Raw genomic sequence first — 22031 nt, 5'->3', positions numbered from 1 at the left:
TTGGGGTCGTTCTCGCTCTTGAACTTGGCCACCACGGACTTGAGGGCGCTGCTGGCGCTGCCCACCAGGTCGCTGGTGCCCGGCTCAGGGGAGCTGGCGGTGGAGAGCCCATCGTCCGACTTCACTGTCATGGGGGAGGACTTGTGCATGTGGGTCTTCATGTGGCGCTTCAGCTTGCTGGCCTGCGTGCAGGCGTGGTCGCAGAGGTTGCACTTGTAGGGCTTCTCCCCGGTGTGGCTCCGGCGGTGGACCACCAGGTTGCTCTGAAACTTGAAGGTCTTCCCGCAGAACTCGCAGGACTTGGACTTCATGGGGGGCTGGGAAGGAGGAGGAGCGGACTGCAGAGGAGGAAGGGGCGGCGTGGCCAGGAACGGGGGCTTGCTGCCGGGCTGGAAGGGCTGCAGCAACCTTTGCATAGGGCTGGGCCGGCTCGGGGACAAGGGTGGGCTGGAGGTGTTGCCGGCCAGCTCCCGCAGCCTCCGGGAGAAATCCATAGCGGGGGGCTCCATCGCCATGGGGTTCAGTCGCAGCACCCTGTCAAAGGCACTAGGGTGATGGGTGGCCAGAGCCATTTCTTCCGCACCCAGGCGCTCAATGCGATGCGGATCCAAATGGTGCCTCGGGGGAGGGCTAAAGAGGGGCGGCGTGGGTGGGAAACGCCCTTCTCCCAGCCCCGACGCCTCCCTCGAGACCGAGCCGGGTATTCTGAGCAGGTTAAAAGGGTTATTGTCTGCAATGTGAATCCCGTGGAGAGGTGGCTGGGAAGGGCACTCTGCACCTAGTCCTGTTGGGATACCAACCCGTGGCGTCAGGGGGCTGCCGTGCTCGCTTTCTAGGTAGATCCGTAAGCCGTGCGTGTTCTGTGCGTGCTGCAAGAGGAACCAGGCGCTGTTGAAAGGCTGTTTACAAGTCGTACACGTGTAGCTGCTGGGCTCGTCTTTACCTGCAAAATAACACAACAAGCAGCGTCAATCTCCGGCCGTCCTCCGGCGGGCGAGAGCTCAACTCCCTGCCTAAGCTCTTCTCCTCTGGGACACTCAGATGGGAGCTGGGGAAGGGACATCTCAGCTCAGATGCAGGGGACAGGGATGGGAAGAAACAAGGGGCACAACACGAAGGTCCAAACCCACCCAAAGCATATCCACCTCCTCCCAACCATCCCCAGCTCCCGGTTCAAAACTGAACAGTGGCAGGTAACCACAGCACAAAACAAGCTGTGAAAAAAAAAGGAGGTATTAAAGTCAATCAGTGCCAGCTCCAACTCAGCAGACCTTCTGCTACAAGAGGCTGCACGTATTTGGAGGGGGGGGGTAAATAAATAGATAAGTGAGTATAAAATAAATAAATCCCCCTCTGAAAAGAACTCACACCGATCAGTTCAAAGCAGCAACCCAAAGCATCACAACCACCAGCAAGCTGGGCATCAACACGTTATTATTAGTCTCCTCCTTATTTTGAGACTAACAATGTGTACAAAAATTAGGCATCAACTTCTGCTCCTTAGCACAGATTCCACTCTGGGGCAAATTAAAAAAAAAAAAAAAAAAAGAAAAGGGAAGGAAAAAAAAAAAAAAAGGGAGCATGGGACAGGGAAAGGGGAAGGCAGCGGGAGCGGCAGCTCCGCCAGGGAAAGAGCTGGAGGGTGGCCAGGAGGCCTGGCCGAGCGCCCTGACGGAGCCGCATTATTTCTCTCGCGCTGAAAAGAAGCTGGGGATGGTAAATGCCACTTTGGCAAGTAGCAAGCTAACTCTATTTCATGATAATTTATTTTTGGAGATAACACGGACATTATAAAAGAGCAACCAACTAATAAATAACTAAACAAAAAGCCGGCTAATAATGACAGCAGAAAGCAGCCCCTTCTAATATACGGCAAAACAAAGGGGGATGAATAACTTTTTGAGGGCTGCCCGCGAGGAAAGAGTGGTGTGAGATATGGCGAAGGTGAGGGTGCTTTTATTGATTACTGGGATTTTGAAAATAATTCACTTCCACCCCCACACGGATGCTCTTTGCTAAATGCTGGTAAACCGAAACCGGAGCTAAGGGAAGGATAAAAATTCATTTCCAGCCTTGTCCAGCAGTTCTCACAGAGCTGCTGTTTAGGGATATTGTAAAAAATTAACACGGTGTTGAGGTTTGCTGAGGAATAAACCAGGAGCCCTCTATGGGCATCAGCGCTCAGGGTGATACCAGCCTTCACCACATACTCCTGCACTGACCTAAGACTCACATTCAAAGGAATCTGCTCCTTAGGCTAAACAAGGCTGTTAGGGTAAACAGGCTGCACTGAGAGTTGCCCCCATTAGGTTTCTCCTATTTGTTTAATATGAAGAAGAGGAAAATTAAAAAGCCAAATCAGGCAGATTTGGAAAGAAAATGTCCGCATTTCCTCGCTTTATCTGCACCTGTCATGTTTCCTATCTCACTTGGGAGGAAGGGAAGAAAAGCTTCGTGTGCGCATTTTCTTCCTCAGGTGAGCTGAGTGACGATCTGGGGGTACGAGATGGAACCAGATACCTTTAGATATCTTTAACTAGATATCTTACCCCTTCCAACCCAAACCATCCCGTGGATCCTATGAGATCCAGAGCTGGCTGTACTGCTCCATCCCAGCTTTCCTCCCTGCCTCCCGGCTCTGCCGCTTTTCTACGTTTGGCCTGAGAGGCTGAATCAGGCGAGCGAAGAGACTCAATCGTCTACAGCAGGTGTTTAACACTTTAATCACTTTAAAAGCCCTTGGAATAACGTTTTAACGTTTCATCCTGAAGCCAGAATAAAATGCACTGTGGTGTTTAGCACGTGCCAGGCGTGCGAGCTCAGATAAATACTTAAATCTGCTGAAATTAAGAGGGAAATTCAATTGGGCTTTCACATTCCTGTGCTCATTTGTGAGCTCAGGGAAAAAAAAAAACCAAAACGAAATCTTAAACAGGAAAATTTCATCTTGCTTCACCATAATGAAGTGTAAGTTTTTAACACCGCAGTAGGAGCTAACAACGTAACGCTACCTCGCCTCTCTACCTTATAGATCAGGTCAGAGAAAACAGCATTTTATCTTATAATGAGGATACAACATCAAGCTTTCACTACCACATTTTAGTATTCCCATCAACTAGATATTCCAGATCATAAGGGCAGCTCGTGTAATCATAATGTCAATGAGAAGGGCTGTTACGACTGAGACTAAAGATTACATGGAAAAAGCTGCTTTGAAACTGGTAATTATTACCAGTCCACTAATAGCAAATGATGCATTACAGTTTCACCGTATAATCTGTATTTCACTCAGCTCCTGCCAGTAAGGCCTTATTATATTACAGCGCTCACAAATTCTAAATTCCTAAACTACAGTCATCAATAAATGTGTTACTTGCCATAATTTGCGAAATTACTTTGTTCATAACATCTTCGACTGTTATAAAGACTGGAATTGATTTCCTGCGTGGCAAAATTAGGGCTACATTGATTTAGTGGAGTGTAAAATGTAAGATTATTCTTCATGTGCTTGCCTGAAAAACAAGTTTTCAATTCACCATCCGTGTTTGGTAATTAAGACAATAATTTAAATTTAAAATCATGTTTATGTACAAAACTCCCCTAAACAAAGCACCATTTTCAAGGGAGCAACGTAAAACCAGGCAATAAAATAAAGGAGCGAAACAGTTAAAATCCACCGGCCATTTGTCTCCACCTCCTGCTTTGAAGAGACGTGATTTCTAATTTGTCTATTAGTGCCTGATTAATTATGAAGGCTATTGACTGACCATATCACCACCTAGAGATACGTTCCAGTCTGCTGCAGCCTTGCCAAGCTGCAGGAATGATGGCACTAATCCACGCGTTGCCCGTCAGCGATGAGACGGGTCCTTACCATCGCCACGGCGATCCCTGGTTTTGGAAGGGATGTGCCTTCCCTTCCTCCCATCCCACCACCACGTTTTTTTATTTTAGTACAGCGTTTGGGTCCCCTCAAGAGTCAGATGGGATTGCAGGACCCAAAGGCTGTGTATCCACTGATGTCTCCCAGCTATGGGCCAGCCCCTGTGTCCGCAAAGGCTTCCCAGCCAACACATCTGGGCAAGACCACACACAGGCAAGCAAGGCGGGTGTCACAGCAGGGAGATGCAGCAGCTGCTGCTGGCCAAGGACAGAGCTGGAGAACGTCCCACAGGGCTCCTGGTGCTTCATCGTCCACCGGGACAACGTGATGGATTGTGTTGTTATCCATTGTGATGCCATCAGGGCTTCAGCCGATTTCCAGGCTACCAGGAATCCCCCATATCCAGATGCAAAGCTGGTCACTGCTGAACCACCCTCTTTGGCCACCAGCAGCAGGGCTGGAGCTCACATCCTCGCCTGCTTCACATCGAGGAATTCCAGGCTGGAAGGGCCCACCAGCCCTCACTCTCCACCTTTCCTCTGTCACCCTGTGACCAACACGGTGCCTTTCAGTAAAGCACGACCTCCTCAGCATCACAAACCATCTGTAGGGCAAAGCACAAAATCCCAGTGAAAACTACTCAAACCAGCTCAGAAGATGTGAAAAACACCCCCTGCTTCCCACCCCTGCTTGCTTGTCAGTTCCCACAGCTAACCACACTTACAGATGGGTACTGGTATTCACCTGAATTTCTCTGGCTCCAACATCTACCTGTTCTTTTTTTGATTTTTTTTTTTTAATATGGTTGATACACTGAAAAGCTCTTGGTGCACAGTGGGCCCCCCTCATGCACAGCAAGGGTACTTGTGCAACCAAAAATCAAGCCACACTTCAAAATTTAGTTATTTTTCCACCCCCTCTAGCCTCCTCCACTACTCAAGGACCAGCCTAGCCCTTCTCACACTGGCACCATGCTGGGAAAGAGCTGATTTTCCTCTAAGCCTCCCACAGAGCTGCTGCCTTCTAGAGTACCGTACTCCAGCTGTGTGAGCATGGCCCCGATTCTGCTCTTCTAGCCAAGGAGCACAGCAGGCTCTACCCAGTGTGTTCTCCACACACTCTTCTTGACAGTCTGCCCAGGCCACCCCATAAACCCACCCCTCTTGCTCTTCACCCGTCCACCCAACTCTGCTTCACCCACAAAGCGAATCAGCCGCAATTGCATATTAATTTCCAGATCACCAATGAAGCACTAACCACCACTGTGGTCCCTGCTGACCTCTCCAGCTAAGCCCCCACATTCCCAAATCTGTTGGCCAGCTCTGAATCGCCTGTGCCAGCAGTACCACCCAGTGCTCAGTCCTCCCATGCACAATATCACAAGGCGCCGTGTCCAACACCATGCAGAGTCTATTTCATCTACATTTATCAACCAAAGTTGTCACCTACAAGAATGAAATCAGCTTTATTTAACAAGATCTATATTCCATAAATCTAAGTTGAGTGGCATGAATTATATTTCTATCCCTTAATTCTTTATCAATTGAATCTTATGTTGGCTCTTCAATTATTTTGCCCAGAACAGATAAGCAAAGTGTTGCCAACTCTCCCACGTTACCCTGACCAGCTCTTGACATCATTTTCCCAGTCCATAAGCTTTTTGAAAAACTAGCATCTCACATGTCAACTCTTCAGAGTTTCTTGGGTGCAAGCTGTTAGGGCCTTTTTGTTTAAAAGTATTTCTCTCCACTGTACCTTGTATAAAATCCTCCTTGGCTACTAATGAGCTAGAAAAAACATTACCATCCTCCCATGACACAGAAACAAAGCAAGGCTCCTTTCCAGGTCTACAGTAGAAGTTTTTAACAAAAATTTCTACTTTACTGTTTCTTCCATCTATCACTTCTCTTTTCTCCAGAATCCCGAGGAGCCTTCTCTCCCCTTCTCCCCATTGGTGCCAGGCACGAGTTTTCCTGGGCATCTTCAGCTCCCCTGACCAGCTCTCTAGCCGTCATGGCTTCTCACTGCGATTGATTGTTATCCATTTTCCATTTTTTTAATTGTCATATATTGATTTTTTTAATATCTAATTGCTGTTCTCATCTCGCCACTGAAGCGAGTGAAGTGGGTTTTGGATTTGGGCCAAAGTTGTCCTCTCCTTCCTGGACAGCTCATCAACTCTTTACAAATAGCTTCCAATTACCATTCGCTTTTTTTGCGTGTACATTTTTCCTCCCAGTCAATTTTACTGCTCATTTTCTTCCTATTTGGGAAATTACCCCTTCTGGAGAATTACACAAGGATACCACGTACCAAACGCAAACCTGGGGTTAAGATGACACCTGACTGGTCTCACCTAGTGAAGCCTCACCCACCATTACGTATTTATTCCTTCTGTACATCCCAGTCAGCAAAAGACTAGTGACAAGGCACAGCATTTCACTATGGCACGAATTTTTTAAGTGCTTCTCGAGTTACTGGCTCCTGCCTTAAAAAAAATGCAGCAGAACAGCTCTTGCCTGCCATGCCCTGAAAAGAAGTGACTTAACCAGTGACACACAAGTGACAGATTTAGCTTCTGATCCGCAAAATGTTAACAAATGAGCGGGATGGATATAGGCATTTGAGTGCCTTTAAGGGCAGTTGGCACAATTACTCGGTAAAATATGAAGAGATGGCTGCTTTCACTATTAAAGGGCTTTTTTTATATTAAGGAAAAGCTGGTGGTTCTGGACTGTGCTCACAGATACACCCGGCGTGCTCAAAGTCCGAGTCGAAGCAAGCCAACACCTCCAGGCACATTATAGCTGGCTCTGAGCAAGGCCCAAAGCCATGTCCAGAGCCACCAGCAGCAAAGCCAGACAAGATGCTGGGGAGAAGACCAGCTGGGAGGAGAAGCTGTCAGCTAGATGCCACTGCTGGGAGGGGAAAAAAAAAATTAAAAAAAAAAGATTTCTGGAGCTAGGCATGCAAGTTCAGGCATTGCCAAGTGAGTAATGGAATAATCTGCATGCGTGTGCCAATGTGCTTTGGAAGAGCTTCCTTCGTTTCTCAAAAGTCAGGGCTGGATCCAGGAAAGCTGCTCGACGGACACACCAGCGGCTTCACAGAAGAGCAGCGCTGAAATACCACACACAGCAACATCCTCTCCGTGCCCCTGCCCCAGACAGGCAGCTCAGGGTGCAGGACACTGCTGGGGAAGGACCACCAGGGTAAGGAGTGAGAGACTGATACAACTTGTCTTGTACCCCAGGGCATCTCAGGGGCTGCTCACAAACCCACAGCGCCAGAGACACCCCAGTTTTCCCAGTGTTTTCACAAACAAACCGGCAGCGAAAGCAGCGACTGCGGACGTGCCAATGGTGTTCACAAAGATTTTCATTCACAGCTGCAGATTTACTCCCTCAGAGAAATCCCCGTGCCAGAGAAAGCTCCGAGCAGACCAAGATTTGGCCTTTGCTGCCTGGATGGTCGAGCCCTTGCTCTCAGCAGCATCCCCTCTACAGTCCAGCACCACAAGCCTTGGTGGTTTAGCTCCTGTGTTCTCCTTCACATTCTTAAAACCCACACCTGTAAGCAAAGCCAAGGAGTCTTTACCAGGCTACCTGTACCTACAGGGCACACACACACCTTTCACTATCAAATGCAAAGACAAAAGTGACTCGAACACCTGCAACCTGCAGTAAGCATCCCCCTCCCTCTCTTCTGCTCGCCACCAAACAATTATGGGAGCAACAGCCTGAGCCAAACCCAGGAACTTCTTTATTCAGCTTTAATGTCAACTGACTGCTTGATTTTTTGGACTGATGAATTTGGAGTTGTTATGGTATTTAAAGGGGGGAAGAAAAAAATCGAGTTAATTGTTACCACTTGTACTTGATTCCGTTCTTCTCCATCTGGCTTGTCAAATATCTCTCTTTTTTTTTCCCCCCCCCTCTCTCTCTTTTGGAAATCCACACTGTTGAAATTCCTTTCAACTGAAAACTAGAGAAGTGAAACAGTTGGGACACAGGAAGCGTCGCAGGGCTGGGAGATAAGTGGGTCCACTCCATGCCTGCAGCAGCCCAACTTCTCCCTTGGTAAGAAAGAGCTGCTCTGGCATGACTCACCTTTTCCTGGTAGTGGTAGCACCAGTGTAGATGGGAAACCGTAACTGTCCAAACATTTTTTGTTTTCCTTCTTGCACTAATTCTCCCTCCTGATCCTCCAGATTGCAAAAGGATTATAATTAACCTGGCCCATCATTAACTGGTTTTAAGTAGCTGTTATGGCACTGTGAGCATCAGCATTGTCACTGCTGTTGTCATAATAATTAGAATAATATTAAGTAACAACAGTAGCTGCATTTATGTACAAGAAGGTACTTCCTCTCTAATCTTTTTTTCTTTATCATGAGATGAACCAGATTCAGAAACACTGAAAAAGGAAAATATCCCCGAAACTCTGAAGGAAGTTATGCAGTACTGCTTGTAAAACAAGAAGTACCATTGCTGTTCTGTCTTTGAAAAAATAAGATTCTGCTAACTGAATCCACTTTCTTTACGCACAGGCCTGGTGGAGAGTCTTGGGAACCAGATTAGTTGTGAAAATGTCAAAAAATCCAGAAGAAATTTTGCTTTACAGGACCCTCAACATCCCACTTGCCATCTTTACTAGATTTTCCTTACTTATGACTTATTGATAAATGATATTTCTGAAATGGATATTCAGTGTTGAAATTGATATATCAATATTGATATCCCTGAAATTATTTTTTGCCCGCAAATTCAAACTTCTTGAAATCATATTAATAAAACTGGGAAAATACTTTCTAAACCAAGTACCAGTAATGCCATTTTTTTCCCATTATACCTCATTTTAAAAACCCTCTTTTAAGGAAGAACCAGGACAAAACATTAATGCCACGAACCCAAACTTCAAAAAGAATCCCAAGCCCCAGCAACAGCAGAACAACAGCACAGTTGGCATTGTTTTGCCAGTCCAAAATTTAGACTGGAGTTAAGCATTGCAAGAATTCACCATCTTCTCCCAAAGCCACATTTTCACTGGGTTTTGCAGCAATGCTCAAACTTCCACAAAACAGAAGTTTTTTTGGGCCTGAGGAAAGAGCAGGTGGGAAGGGATGGAATCAGGGAGACTGGTTCCTCTCCTGAAGAAGAAATGGAGATTTCACGGATGACCATTGTGCTTGCAACCTCAACATATTCTGACTATTTACTCATTCTAAGAAGAACCAAACCCAATACACTTAAATCCCCCCTTCCAAAAAGATATTTCTTTAACAACAAGCAACAAAACACATGGTTTGCCAAAGCCACGATGGGGAGAAACAGGGTGCTGGGGTCCCACCGGAGCACGCCAGCGCTGCCAGGAACACCGGCCTGACCTCAACGTCTGTCACCATTTTCAAGGCGATTACGATTTGGCCACCAAGAAAACCTGCTTCGAGCTCCAACTTGGCAAGTAAGGTATGAGGCTGAGACTGATTTTGTGCTTTTTTAAAACTTGAGGGGGGTGGAAATCTGTCGCGTCTCGATTAGCGAGGAGCAGAAGAAACCTGTCATGGGAAAACAACACTGGGCTTGAAATTCAGCTCTGAATGAAGTTCTAAAAGAAACCCCTCAAGCAAAGACAACCTAACCAAGTACACGTATGTACCCAATACACTAATGCTTACAGGGATGGATAAATAGAGGCAATGCAGGCCATAGCATCACATGAGTAACAGCTCCATTAAATACCAACGCCAGTGTGGGACCTAAAGGATGAACTACATGGTGGTCAGCCCTGTAGGAGGAACTCCCCACTGATACAACCTCATAGCTCTAAAAACATCCTTAGCAAAGTAACCAACATCCCAGATGCCATCCCTGGAAGTCTTCAGTGCCCCAGGCTGAATGGGCACTGAGCAACCTGGTCTAGGTCCCTTTAACCCAAACCATTCTATGATTCTTCGATGCGCAGCCTTCCCTGCCTGCCTCTCCTGAGCGCAGGCACAGGGATTGTAAAGGAATGGACTCAAACAGGAGTGGCCTGGGATTGACACCTTCTAAATCAGTTCCTCTGGACCTACCTGGCACAAGGTGTGTCCCCCTCTGGAAGGTCTGCCTGAGCTGTGACCTTCCAAGGACCAAGCATCACCCCAAAAAGAGCACCAAACCCCTTTCCCAGCCTACCCTGATTATCCAGCAAACAGTACCTGGATAAACAGGTCTGCAATTATGCATTTACCCAGTAGCTGCTGGGGACAATCACATCAATAATTCCCTTTTTAAATGCAGTGTTGTAATTATACAGCTACAAAGAGCTTCCAAATCATTTCATTCACTCGTACACCTACACGATGAATTGTTTCCTTTTCTACTGTTTTCTCTCTGGCTGGCAGCACCTGAAGGACAGGAAGGGCACACTTCAGAAAGTTTCTTGCGAAGGAGAGGAAGGAGATGCTCTAAGCAGGACAGCTCAGTCAGTGATGGGATGTTTCTCCTGGTTTGTATCACAATCCTGGCATCACTCAGCTGTGCAGCCACAGCACAGGTGACTGTGCATTGTGGATACTCTGCACTGCACATCGAACACACATGGATCTCTTACACACAGAGACTCCCAGATCAACGCCAGGATGGTGCTTTCCCGGGAAGAGCTGCTAATGCTTGGTGACCTGATTAGTGCTGCAGGACCTTGCTGGAGGATGCAGCAGCTCTGCCAACGGGTATTCCTGGAGAGATGAAGTGTGCTTCGGAACGGCTGAGCCCCATCCCAGGGAGAAAGGGGGGCTGGTACCTTCCCACTGCTGCTCACCAGCCATCAAGTCTCCTCAGCACCTACGGCTTTGCTTTGGTTTTGCCGATTTTCCACATCTTACAGTCTCTATTTGACGTGCTCAGCTCTGCAAAGCAAGTGCGTTTAAACCATCACCTTGCAGAGATGTGGTGGTCGCCACCAGCCCTCCCCAGCCCTCCTCACAACAGCCAGGCACCACCAAAGTTCCCTTCTCCCCCCCAGAGCACCCCTGCTCCCACCCACACCTTGGTGGAGCCAAAAAATCCCCTGACGTGGCTGAGGGGCTCTCCTTGGGAGCCTTATTCCACCGTCTCCTTCCCAAAATGGATCCTCTTCAGACTCTCCTCTTTCCCAGCCTTCCCCTTTGGGTCACTTTCCTCTCGCTTTCAAATTAATGATATTTAGCCAGCAGCAAACCATCCTGACAAAGTGGGTCAGGGGAACTGCAGGTTCCCCCAAACGACACCTCCCCCTGCAAATCATCTGCCAAGAACGCAAAGGTTTATTCTGTCCCCGAGCAAGTTCAATGTCACCATGGAGCTGCAAGCACAGCAAGTGCTGAACCAGATCCTACAACACTTAGTTTCATAACTTGCACAAGCAAGTATTAGTAGAATTGATAAAATACATGTATTTTCCCCCTCTCTGCTTTGCAAGTAGGACCAAAAGGTGTCGTAAAGTTGTCCAGTCTCCTCCAGTTTATTCTGTATCCTCTCCACCGCTGAGATATCCTTGAAGTTGAAAATGATATAATACTCCGAATATCTGGAGTTTGGGGGATGGAAGACTTGCAAGAATTGCTACAGCTTTATTGCGTTCTCGGGGCACAGAGAGTATTTACCACACATACATCAAGTCCAGGAATGCAAAAAGGGCACAGAAAACTTGGCGCTTCGAGCTGAGGAGCTGAAATTCCCAGAAAGGCAGATAAAGAGCGGATTTTCTTATTTATAGATTTGCAGATGAAATCCAACAAAACCAGCCCTCTCCCCCCCCACCACCACCACCAAAAAAAAAACCCCCACCTCCCTCTTTTATGTCAGAAAGGCTGATTCAATTTCCAGGCTTGCAAGGTCTCCTCTCGCCGAGTATTACCCGACCCCAATAACACGCACTGTTCCAAGGTTAAGATACGTTTCCTTACAATAATGCAGAAAGCTGTTGTTTCAGTCGTGGCTGCAGAATTCAGCTTTGAAGGACAGGTTAGTACCACACTACATTTAACTGAATTCAGTTCATCTGATTATACAGTGCCTTGCTTTCTGGAATATGTAATCATCTCTTTCTGATGACATTTTAAATATCCAACTAGACAAATAATTGCGGCAATAATTGATAGCTGAGTCAAGCTGGAAGATTATTGATTGGCACAGTACCCGCTGAAACAAATGTTCATCTTTCAAACATTACAGTGAGGATGCTTAAATCTAACTTTTGCTGATAAATGATAAAAATTTGATTTACTGATAAAACCACCGGAATAGAAGATGCACTTTGGGATTTGATTACCTTGGGAAATTTTTCAAAGAAAAATTAGGCTGTGGGATTTATATTCTATTTCACGTGAATAATTGCCAAGATATGGATAAGCCGTTGGAACATAAACACACGCCGAGAAGTCTTAAGAGTTGCTGATTAACTCTCTGCCTTCCTGAATGGAATTTATCTGTTCCAAATCACTCCTTTCCCAGGATGTATCCATGGGTCTCATTACCGGCGGCGGGAGTTACGTGTCAGAAAAGATCCCCCCTTCGTTTTCCAGCGGCTTGAAGCCCTCAGTTTAAATGTGCATAATCTAACTCTGCTGTGAATGCAGCTGAAATGAGGGTTGGATCTCACTGCCCATGGTGTAAATCAGGAGCACCAGCACCCAAATATGTGGTGCTGCAGAACAGCAGCGGGAGGGAGGTCAAGATCAGGTGCATTTGCAGACTGCATTCGCTGCCTTAAAGGGAGGGGTTTAAAGCTGAAATCAAACCACTTTGCAGCTCTTATTAAACAGGGGTCTGCTTAAAGATGGGTTTCCTGCTCATTATGAAACTCCAGACCCCACAGCACTACCTATACATCAGGGGGAGAGGAAGGGGGAATTTCTGAAACCTACTGATTAGAAAGCAGAGCGAGCGGCCACGGCAGAGACTCACACGCGGGGAGAGGCAAGCGATGAGCTGCCTAGTTAGGGCAGAGGAGCTGTCGCAAGGCAGAAGGCTGAAATTAAGGAAAAGCGCCGGAATATTTGAGCAGGGGAACAAAGAGCATAAATTCCCGGGTAAGAGATGAAAAATGCACTGGAACGTTTTGAAACGGAGCCATTAGGCGCTGATTGAGTCTCGGAGCTCCTGCTAAAAATCAGGCGCTTGTTAGATGCGGCGATCAGCTGAGCCCTGACACTTAAGGCGTGCGAGGGGGGCTTGTCGAGTGGCTTCGCTCTAATTTAGAGATCCTCAGCTAATTAGAAAGCCCTCAGATTTTCCTGCAAATGCAGGTTGCTATCGACAGCTCGTGCTTTTTGATGCTTTCCGGGTGACAGTTGCCGGACTGACCTTCCCGGGGCTGGCAGGGCTGCCCAGACCCTCGCCACGCCGGGGAATTCAATCAGCGCCGCCAGCGCCGGAGGGAAGTTCCAAGGAAGGCTACTCCACTCCTAGACACCGTTTCCTTCTCTGAAATGAAATCTGTGTTTGCTTAATGCTATAAATAGCTCCAGCGTGGAATTATTACTATTTTTCCTCCCTGCTGAGTGGATCTCACAGCCAGCCCAGAACTTCAGGGCGGGAGTTTATTGAAGGCGGCGCCAGCAGAGGTTGGGAGAAGAGAATTGCTTCATGGGGGATGACCTGCTCACGCTGAACCCACATCCACAACTGCAGGAGAGAAACCTCCCTTGGAGATGTTCATTTCCCCAAGGCCCACGGCAGGTAGTGGTGGCTGCAGAGGATGGAGCACCTGCCCAGGGAACGGCATTCCCCAAGCTTCCCTGAGCATCCAGCACCCCCATCCCACAGGGATGCCTTCCCCAGCCACCAGCAAGCTCTGGTGGTGCTCTCCACATAAAAAACACTGATAACACCTAAGGCAGGGCAAATAGCAACACAGGCAACCACTGAACAAAACAGGGCTTGTTTGGAAATGCAAGGAAATGCGTGGAAGCTACAGTGACAACCCAAAGGCGAGATGACAGACCTGCAGTCACACAGGGAGTTGGCGGCAGACGCTAGAAAATTAACTCTCAGGAATAGTCTAGCATTGGCAGGGAAATGAATGAGATGATCTGAGAGATATTTTCCACCTCTAATAGGATTTGATGATGATTTTGCATAGGCTTTTGTGCTAGCCTGGCTTTTGATAAAGGCATGGTGTCTCTTTTCAACCCACATGCAAGGCAGAGATTAATAAGTTGCAAACTCGGCCCACCTCGGCTATAAATGGTTCCTGTGCCTATAGGGGAGAAAAAGCCAAGCTATGACTGAAAATAAAAACCCCAGTGAACAGAGTGCAGTTAGTGCTTTTACACCCAAATCCTCAGTTATTAAGAGATTTGGAAAGGAGAGAAAAATTCTACTCCAGCATCCAAAAAAAGCATCAATTTAGTAGCCAGATGGGGCAGAGATGCACAAACCGTGGCCAGTTTAGGAGCACTGGATTGAGACCTTTCCAGGGAGAGCTCTGCTGGGGGCTGTGGGAGGCAAGGGGAGATGAGATGGCTCCAGCACATCCTGCAGGAGAAGGGATTAGGTGAGGATGGCACTCATGTGGGCAGACCTGGCAAGGACATTTTTGCCTGCTCACAGCCTCAGACTGGTAGAGGATAAGACCTGAGGACTGGCCTCGGAGGAAGCATTAAGATAGCACTGATGGCAGAGAACTAAATGAAAATGAGAGTTTTTAAGCATACAAAACATCATAGAGAATCCCATTTTTTAGCAAGATAAGTATTTTCTTACAGGAAAATGCAGTTAAATGTTATAACTGCCAGCACTTAGATACCAGTAACATCCACTAAAAAAACCCTAACCTCACCTGATCAAGCAAATAACCTTCTGCGTAGTCTACATGGTCATATCATGATAGGGTTAGGGACAAATGCCCCTTTACCCCAGGGGCTGTTCTGCTGTTATTTTTCAGCAGGAAAATTTGGGCATCCAGGCCCAGCTCTTCAGCATCTTTGGGACTAGACTGAGCCTTGCTGCTGTCTAACCCTTGCATTGGGCCAAATGAACAGAACAGAACAGTTGCTCTCCTGCTCTCCATCCATGAGTCTTCCTGTTCTGGCTCTTCACCTCTTTGACAATGCATCGGATAAGGGGGCTGGGACCACCATCACCCATCAGCCCACACATGCTGCTGTGCATCCCAGTGCACAGGAGGACGGGGGGCACACTGTGACCTGCCTGCAGCACCTCTACATCCGCACAGCCAGGACAACTCATCTGGGAGCCACATGCTGGTCCCTGCTGGCATCACTCCCCTTGCTGCTGACACGCAGAGCAGCTCTGCTTTGTGAGAAAACAGGCCCAACGGGGCCAAAGATGGGCAAGCAGATACATCTCGTGTGCCTGAGCACAGACTTTTGTCTGCAGCGAGTGCTCCAGGTTCAGGGCTGCTGTTGTTTGCACTGCAGCCAGGCCCAGTGGCCACCACGGGGGACCAGAGCCCCTCAGAGCGCAGCGCTGCACCCAGAGATAACGAAACGACAGTTCCTGCCCCCAGAGCTGGCAACTATCATCATCTCCATTACAACCTGATGAGAGGGGCTGCCAGTTTAAACAGCCTGGACACCAACACTTCCCACTCCTGGGGCTTAAAAGCACGGAGTATTCCAGAAGGAGAATGGCAGAAGTCGCAATCTGCCCCATTTGCCGCCACGTCTCGCAGCGCTTTTGAGAAACCACAGCGGCCCATTCATGGTTGGAGTAGAAGAAATTGGCCTCACGTCATTTTTTAGTAATAACACAATAAGAGACAATAAGGCTGAAAACTATTAACACCAAGATGTTGCACTTAACTGCACCTTCAGTCTGAGGAGCTCGGTGTGCTTCGCAAGTGGCTGTTAATGTCTGGAAGGCTTTACGGGGGAAGAGTTGCCTGTGGTCCCACAGGGCATTTTCCATCTGCTTATCTCTGGGTCCTCAGCACCTGCCTTGTACCTGCCACCTTCAACACCCTGTCTGTGCCTGACACCCTGCACTTCCCAGGAAAGCGTGCTGGACACTGTGGTGGCGGGAGGCAGCTCTATAAAAGATGCACAAGTCCTTGAGTCATCACTTTACCTGGAGGTGTTATCAGAAAACGCCCCGTGTCCAGGGGCAGGCTGGGAGATGGCCGAATATACAGTAGGTCTGAAATTGCCATCAGCTTCACCTCAATCCTTTGCTGATGTCCTTGGCCATCCAGTTAAGATCTGACAGCATTTAAAGATGACAGTGCTTGAGGTAATGGGACAATGCCGTAACAGGATTACAGGAAATGTGAAAGAAAGGACATACGTACGTAATGTCATTTAGGTAATGTCATCTATGAACAGTTTTGTTGCAATTTTTGCTGACAAAGAAGTCAGTCTCACTTATACAATTCCTTTTAAACTCTGTTATTGCTGTAAATAAGTTTACTTCTTCCTGAAAGAAAAGCTTTTTAGACGCGTAGTCGCAAATATTTTGTACAACTTTCTGCTCTGAGGCGGGGTATCCCGGGGGGGGGGGAACTAACACAAACCAGCATGAGGTGGTGAGCAGGACGAGGCAGCAGGATTGAAGGACTCCCCGCCACTCTCCTAACCTTGCTGCAGCACCCGGACTTTATAAGATCCTCCCAATTAATATCCACCCAGCCATTTCCTCCCCGCGCCCTTTTTCCATCAGTATTCCCTTTCAGTCCCACCGCAGCTGCCCCCGAAACAGCTTCCTCATTGTCCCCCACCAGAAGTGGTGTATGTGTGCCAAGCAACTGACCACAAACAAAAGCTTGTTTGACCAACGCTTGTTCCGAAACAAAACCCCGGCTGGAGAAGGAAATCCCGTAAAGGAGGGGGGATTGATGCTGGCACAATTTGGAAGGCGAGCCCAGGCGCGCTCGCCCCCGGGGACTCACATTCTTGCCAGACAATGGTGTCTGGCCTCTCCATTCACCGCCTGCCTCGCACCCCTCCCCAAAAAGTCCCCCCTAAAAGCCATGTTTATTATATAGTCTGATAAGTGGGAGAGATGCCGTTAAATTGAGCCCGTGACCATCTCACGCACTGCCCACGGCGTCCTGGGGACACAGGGCAGACAATAGTAGAAGCCTCTGAGGGACCTGGAGAAGGGTTTCTGGGGCTAAACTTATGGCTGGGAAATACTGCAAGGAGTCAACTCCTTCCCCATTTCATGGTGGAAACAATGCCCACGGGCACGTCTGCGAAGTCCCCCCCGTGTTACCCTTTCTCGGGGAATATTTACTTGTCCTAAGCAACACGTTTCTTCCAAGCTCCCCAGCCTCGCCTCAGGTGGCTCCTTCCCCTGAGCCCGGCAAAGCGGCTGTTAGGAGAAGGCCGAGCCTTTTTGCCCCCCGCACATCTGCCTGCCGTGGGCATGTGAAGCTGGTGATTAGGGGAAACACCCTCCCCGGGCAGGCAGCCCCCTCCCTCGATAAGTACGGTTGGAAACCACAGGAGTTGCACAGGCCGGGCCCGTGTGCCGCGCGCGCCGGCCCGACCGTCTTATCCGTTAATAAACAGACGTTCGGGTCTCCGTCGCATTGAGCAACGACGACATCTGCCCCTTTAGGCAACGCGTTGGGCACCAGCTGGGTTTGTGGCCAGAGGGGTTTGCTGCAGGCTCCCCGTGGGGGCAGGATCCTACCACCTGTCTGTCTGTCCAGTCGGGCACGGGTTACTGCCAGAAGGCAGATACATTAAAACTCCTCGCAAAGTTACAATACTCAGCCCTTGAGTGGGCGCATCCCAGAGTAGCTGTCACCTGAGTGCACCTCATCAACCCCTGCACCAGGTAGGGATAGAGAAACCAGCCAAAGCAGCTCTAGGCCTTTCCCTTGCACCTGTGCTCTGGTCACCATCTAAGTAGAAGAAAAGCTTTTCCCGTGATTAAAGGCAATTTTCTAAAGCATCTTTACCATTCTGGTGCCGAAGCCGCTCACAATGTTCAGAAAGTACGTGTATCTTTGCAAGCAGATGCACACAGCTTTTATTTCTGCCCCACAGAAGTGCTGGTGCAGGTGCTGTAGCACGGTATCTGTGGGACAGGAGTCTGCAGGGACCAGCCACAGAACAGAGGTGTTGATTTTGGTACTGTTTACAGAGTGTCAAGGCTACAGCCCCGCTCCTGCAGCAAACTGCCAGTCCCTTGTTTTTGGAGTAGGATGTTCCACACTCTGGACACTGTCTATCTGCCAGTTTGGCTGCTCCTTGAGCTTCCAGCTCTACAGAGATCCTGCCACTGCTGAGCTTCTGCAGCCTCAGATGACACTAAAATGGGAGCTGAGGGGTTGGACCATCCCCTTGCTGCAGCTCCAGCAGCACCTGCAGCTCCTGCCTATTGCAACAGGACACGTGGGTGATCAGGATCAGATCAGGTCACAAACAGCTGCAGTGCATGCACCTACTGTACATCCCACATTTTTAAGCTGTTTCAAGCAGTTCTGCTCTTACTTTCCCATCTTTTCCAAAGCTAAGCTTTTAAAAAGCCCTCCAAAACAGTGTGTTGCTACAGTCACCACTTCTGGAACTCAAGGTGAGGATGTCCCATGCCACTATGTCCGTCCTGAGAGGGACAGAGCTACTGGCACTAAAGGAACAGCAAGGGGGACGGGTGACCCCTTCAAAACCTGCCCGCTCCAGCTGTGCTGCCTGTGAGACACCAAACAAAATGTTTCTGGTCCACAGAGCAACACCCTACACACAGACTTCTTTCTGGGTTCATGACATTAATAATGCCGCCTTAAACTTGCCCTGAGCACTTACTGTTTCCATCTGCCTCCTCCAAAGCTGGGATGCTGCAGTGGTAGAGCACATCTCCGCTGGAAGCTAAAGGACAGGCTGCCAGGGAAACACATGCAGCTCTCCTGAGCCCATTTAGGCACTTTTAAGGACAAGCCCACTACTTCCAGAAAACCATCTTTAATCGTTCTTGTCCCAGTAAAGGCTCTCTGAGCACAGCACTGCCCCACAACAGCACGGAGGGAGGGGATCTACCCCATCCCACCCACTGCAGCCGGGCTCAGCAACAACCCACATCTCACAGACAAACGAGATGATTCAGACACAAGGTGTGCAGGTGAAATTTCAGGAATGGGGCTATTCCTGTCAGAATACAGACAGAAAAAACAGGGTCAATGCCCTTGTTATCTGGCTAACCACATTGCTGCACCGTGCACGGTCTGTCCAGCGATACTGGATGGTTGGGAGAGCAGGGGTTATGTGGCACTGGGTGCCACAGGGCACACAGTGGTCCCAGAGAATTAAGCAGTCATCTTGGAAAACCTGGTTTTGTTCCTCAACACAAGCATCAGGAGGCGATTTTTCCCTCACTGACTCACTCGATCCTCTCCTTGCATGTCCAAGCCAGCGTGTTTGCAGCAGCGGAGGGGATCTGCATGAAGCAGCCTCGAGGCTCTGATCTCACTGTACGGCAACGGGTCCCAGGTGAAGGGCTGTCCCAGAAGACACACACTGCTCTCTGCTAAACATAAAAGGCTGCCAAAGCACTGGTTGCTAAACCTGACAGCTTGGACACTGCTCCAGAAGGCCAGTGCTGAGGCACACGTGACTCATTTATGAAGTGTATACTACCTTTTTTTGTCTTCAAATACTGTTAGGCAGAAATTCCACAGCAATGTGCTTTGTTTCTTTGATCACGGGATTGCTACTCTTCTTCCCTTGGGGAAAAACATGCCCTAAAAACAAACAAATGCTGCACTGGAAGTAAAGAGCCCACTCCTTTGAAACCTCTGGAGATACACTTAGAGCTGTTGGAAGACACATGCTCATCCCTAAAAACCGAAGCTATCCTGAGCCGTGACACTGAAGGACACCAAGAACTCTGCAGCAACCCCGGACTTCGGTTTCACAACCTTGCAAATATTTTCCAAACTCCTAATCTTACAAATAAGTGGAACAGAACAGGCAACCACTATCAGCATGTGAAAACACAGAGCTTTCTCTGCCAGGGCTGGATCAGCTACTGATGAATTCCAATCCTGCTCCGGGACAGCCACTTCTTTCCACTGACAGTGCTCGATTTACTCAAATCACTTTGGTGAAGCCTCCAGCCTTCCCAGCCACTGACTCAAACTCTTGTTGGTTTTGCAGATCTGGAATAATCCCTTTGGCCTCATGGCAGCAGGCAGTGTGAACCTTGCCTGTGTATATCCAATCTGAAGTGGGACTGAAGTCACAGTTTCAAGTTTTATCCCAGAGTGCCAGTAGGATCCTGTAATCCCATGGCTTCAAGAAAGCTTTAATTAAAAACACAGAAGCAGTAAAAATCACCATCAAACCATACACACTAGTAATGCCTGGCTACATGCTTACATGGATGTTTGGACTAACTTCCAGCAGAAAAGGCACAAGATGAGTTCTCCTCTACACCTAGTCCAATTCCATCTACATCTGGCTATGCACCCCTCCTGCACATAAGCCACCACAGCTTCTTAATCTCTCTTTTGGGGTGACAACTGTCATTTTCAATGTGACGTTCAGTCGATAGGAAGCCTCCCACCATCAGCTGCAGACTTGAGGCCAGACCCTCTGTGAGCAACACAGGGAGGAACAGCATTCCAGGACGAGGTGGGAGTTTGCAGTCTGGCATTAGAACATGGCTCTCACATGCAGGGGGGGTTACCTCTCCATCACCCTTCGCAGGTGGCCCTGAGCTTCTTCAGCCCACAGTCTCACTCCCTGGCTGCTCTGAGTCAGCCTCGTGCCACATAATTGCATAAATTCAGCGCTAAGCCTGAACTAATAGAGCCAGGCTCTCACGGGGCTTATCAGCTGGGGCTGGGTGCTGCAGGGGCTCAGCACCTTCCCTGCTCCCGGCCGGGTGATGGCGCGGGTCCAGCCGGCTCCGAGCGGGAGCGGAGCTCCCTCGCATCCGCTGGCAAAACGCATGCGAGCTGCAAGAAGTACAGCCCTGGAAAGCCTGGAAATCTGACAGCTTTTTGTGTAGTAATAATGCAATTCAAAAAAGACTATCGGGATTGTATAAATATTTGTACAGACACTTATCGCTGTAGCACTCAGACACTCGGTCCCCCTGAATCAGCTGATCGGCTCCCAAGTCCTCGCCTCCGTCTGCAGAGCTCCACTAAACCAAAACCGTGCAACCCCGGCGTAACCATCCACACAGCGAAACATAAAGCCTCTGTTTATATAAATAAACAGTCTCCACCCTCCCTACTTGCTGGGAGGTTGTCAGCAAAATAAAATAAAAAGCGGGATCGGATTCCCAGCCCACTTAGAAAGAACTCGAGCAGGATGTATGTTTTAGCCAAGGAATTAATTAATTATTATTAACACAATGAATGCTCGCTAGGAAATGTTTGTACTTTGCCACTGTAATTAAGTATTCTCACTCATGCAGCTCTCAGCCTTCAGAAATTAGTATTGCATTTTATAGTCCAGTTTGTTTTTTTTTTTTAATAAGAAAGCACTTTCACACTGAATTTTTCATTGTCTGCTGGCATACAAAGACAGGAGAAGGCCTCTTAACATTCATGCCCATTTGCCTTTCTGAACAATTACAAATACTTTTTTCCCAGCAGTTTTCATAATGAAATGTCCTCTCTCCTTTTTGCTCCAGTACAAGCTTGATCTTGATGAATAAAGTGGGTCCCATCACCCTGGGTGCCTCTCTCTGCACATCTGCTGCTTCTATTCCCACTCCTGTGAGCTAAACCACCAAGTTGCTTTATGAGCAGGTACCTATGCAAGGCTTCTCAGGGAAAGCTTGTTCAAGAAAGGACTGCAACACCTAACCCTAATGAAGGGCTGGTTTCTAATCCCTTTACTCAAGGTCTATTTGCTTCAGCCAGCTGCTCACGAAAAACAGGCAGCAGAATCCAGCCCTCTGTCTCCCGTGAAATGGGTCAAAGACACGCAGGATTATTAGTAATTTGGAAAGAAAGCACCCAAGACGTAATGTAATTCCACCACCAGATTTTATCGCTTTTACTCACAATGAGCAAATAGCAGGGGAATCACTGAGCAGAGGCTGCTCACCCTCTCTCAAAAGGAAACCAGACCCAGCTCCTTCCTGCTGCAGCCACCGCCGGAGCCAACCAGAGCCGCCGCCAAAGCCACGCAGCCCCGGCTCCCCACATGGGTAACTAACCACCAGACCAGGTGAGCTTCACCTGCCTCACCCTTCCCACAAAA

At 48.4% G+C, this 22031-nt stretch overlaps 1 protein-coding gene across 1 annotated transcript in view; it reads right to left on the bottom strand.

Annotated features, from left to right (window-relative positions):
- BCL11A (BAF chromatin remodeling complex subunit BCL11A) overlaps positions 1-22031 on the bottom strand; it is a 61146-nt gene that overhangs the window by 1444 nt on the left and 37671 nt on the right. The window contains exon 3 of the mRNA XM_029961639.1: positions 1-943. Within this exon, the coding sequence (XP_029817499.1) occupies positions 1-943 (943 nt within the window). The remainder of the gene's footprint in view (positions 944-22031) is intronic.

This window comes from Manacus vitellinus, unplaced genomic scaffold (genome assembly GCF_001715985.3).
Source record: "Manacus vitellinus isolate BGI_N305 unplaced genomic scaffold, ASM171598v3 scaffold_38_pilon, whole genome shotgun sequence".
NCBI lineage: Eukaryota > Metazoa > Chordata > Aves > Passeriformes > Pipridae > Manacus > Manacus vitellinus.
The sequence above is the reverse complement of the archived record's forward strand: the minus strand, read 5'-3'. Positions and strand labels throughout refer to the sequence as shown.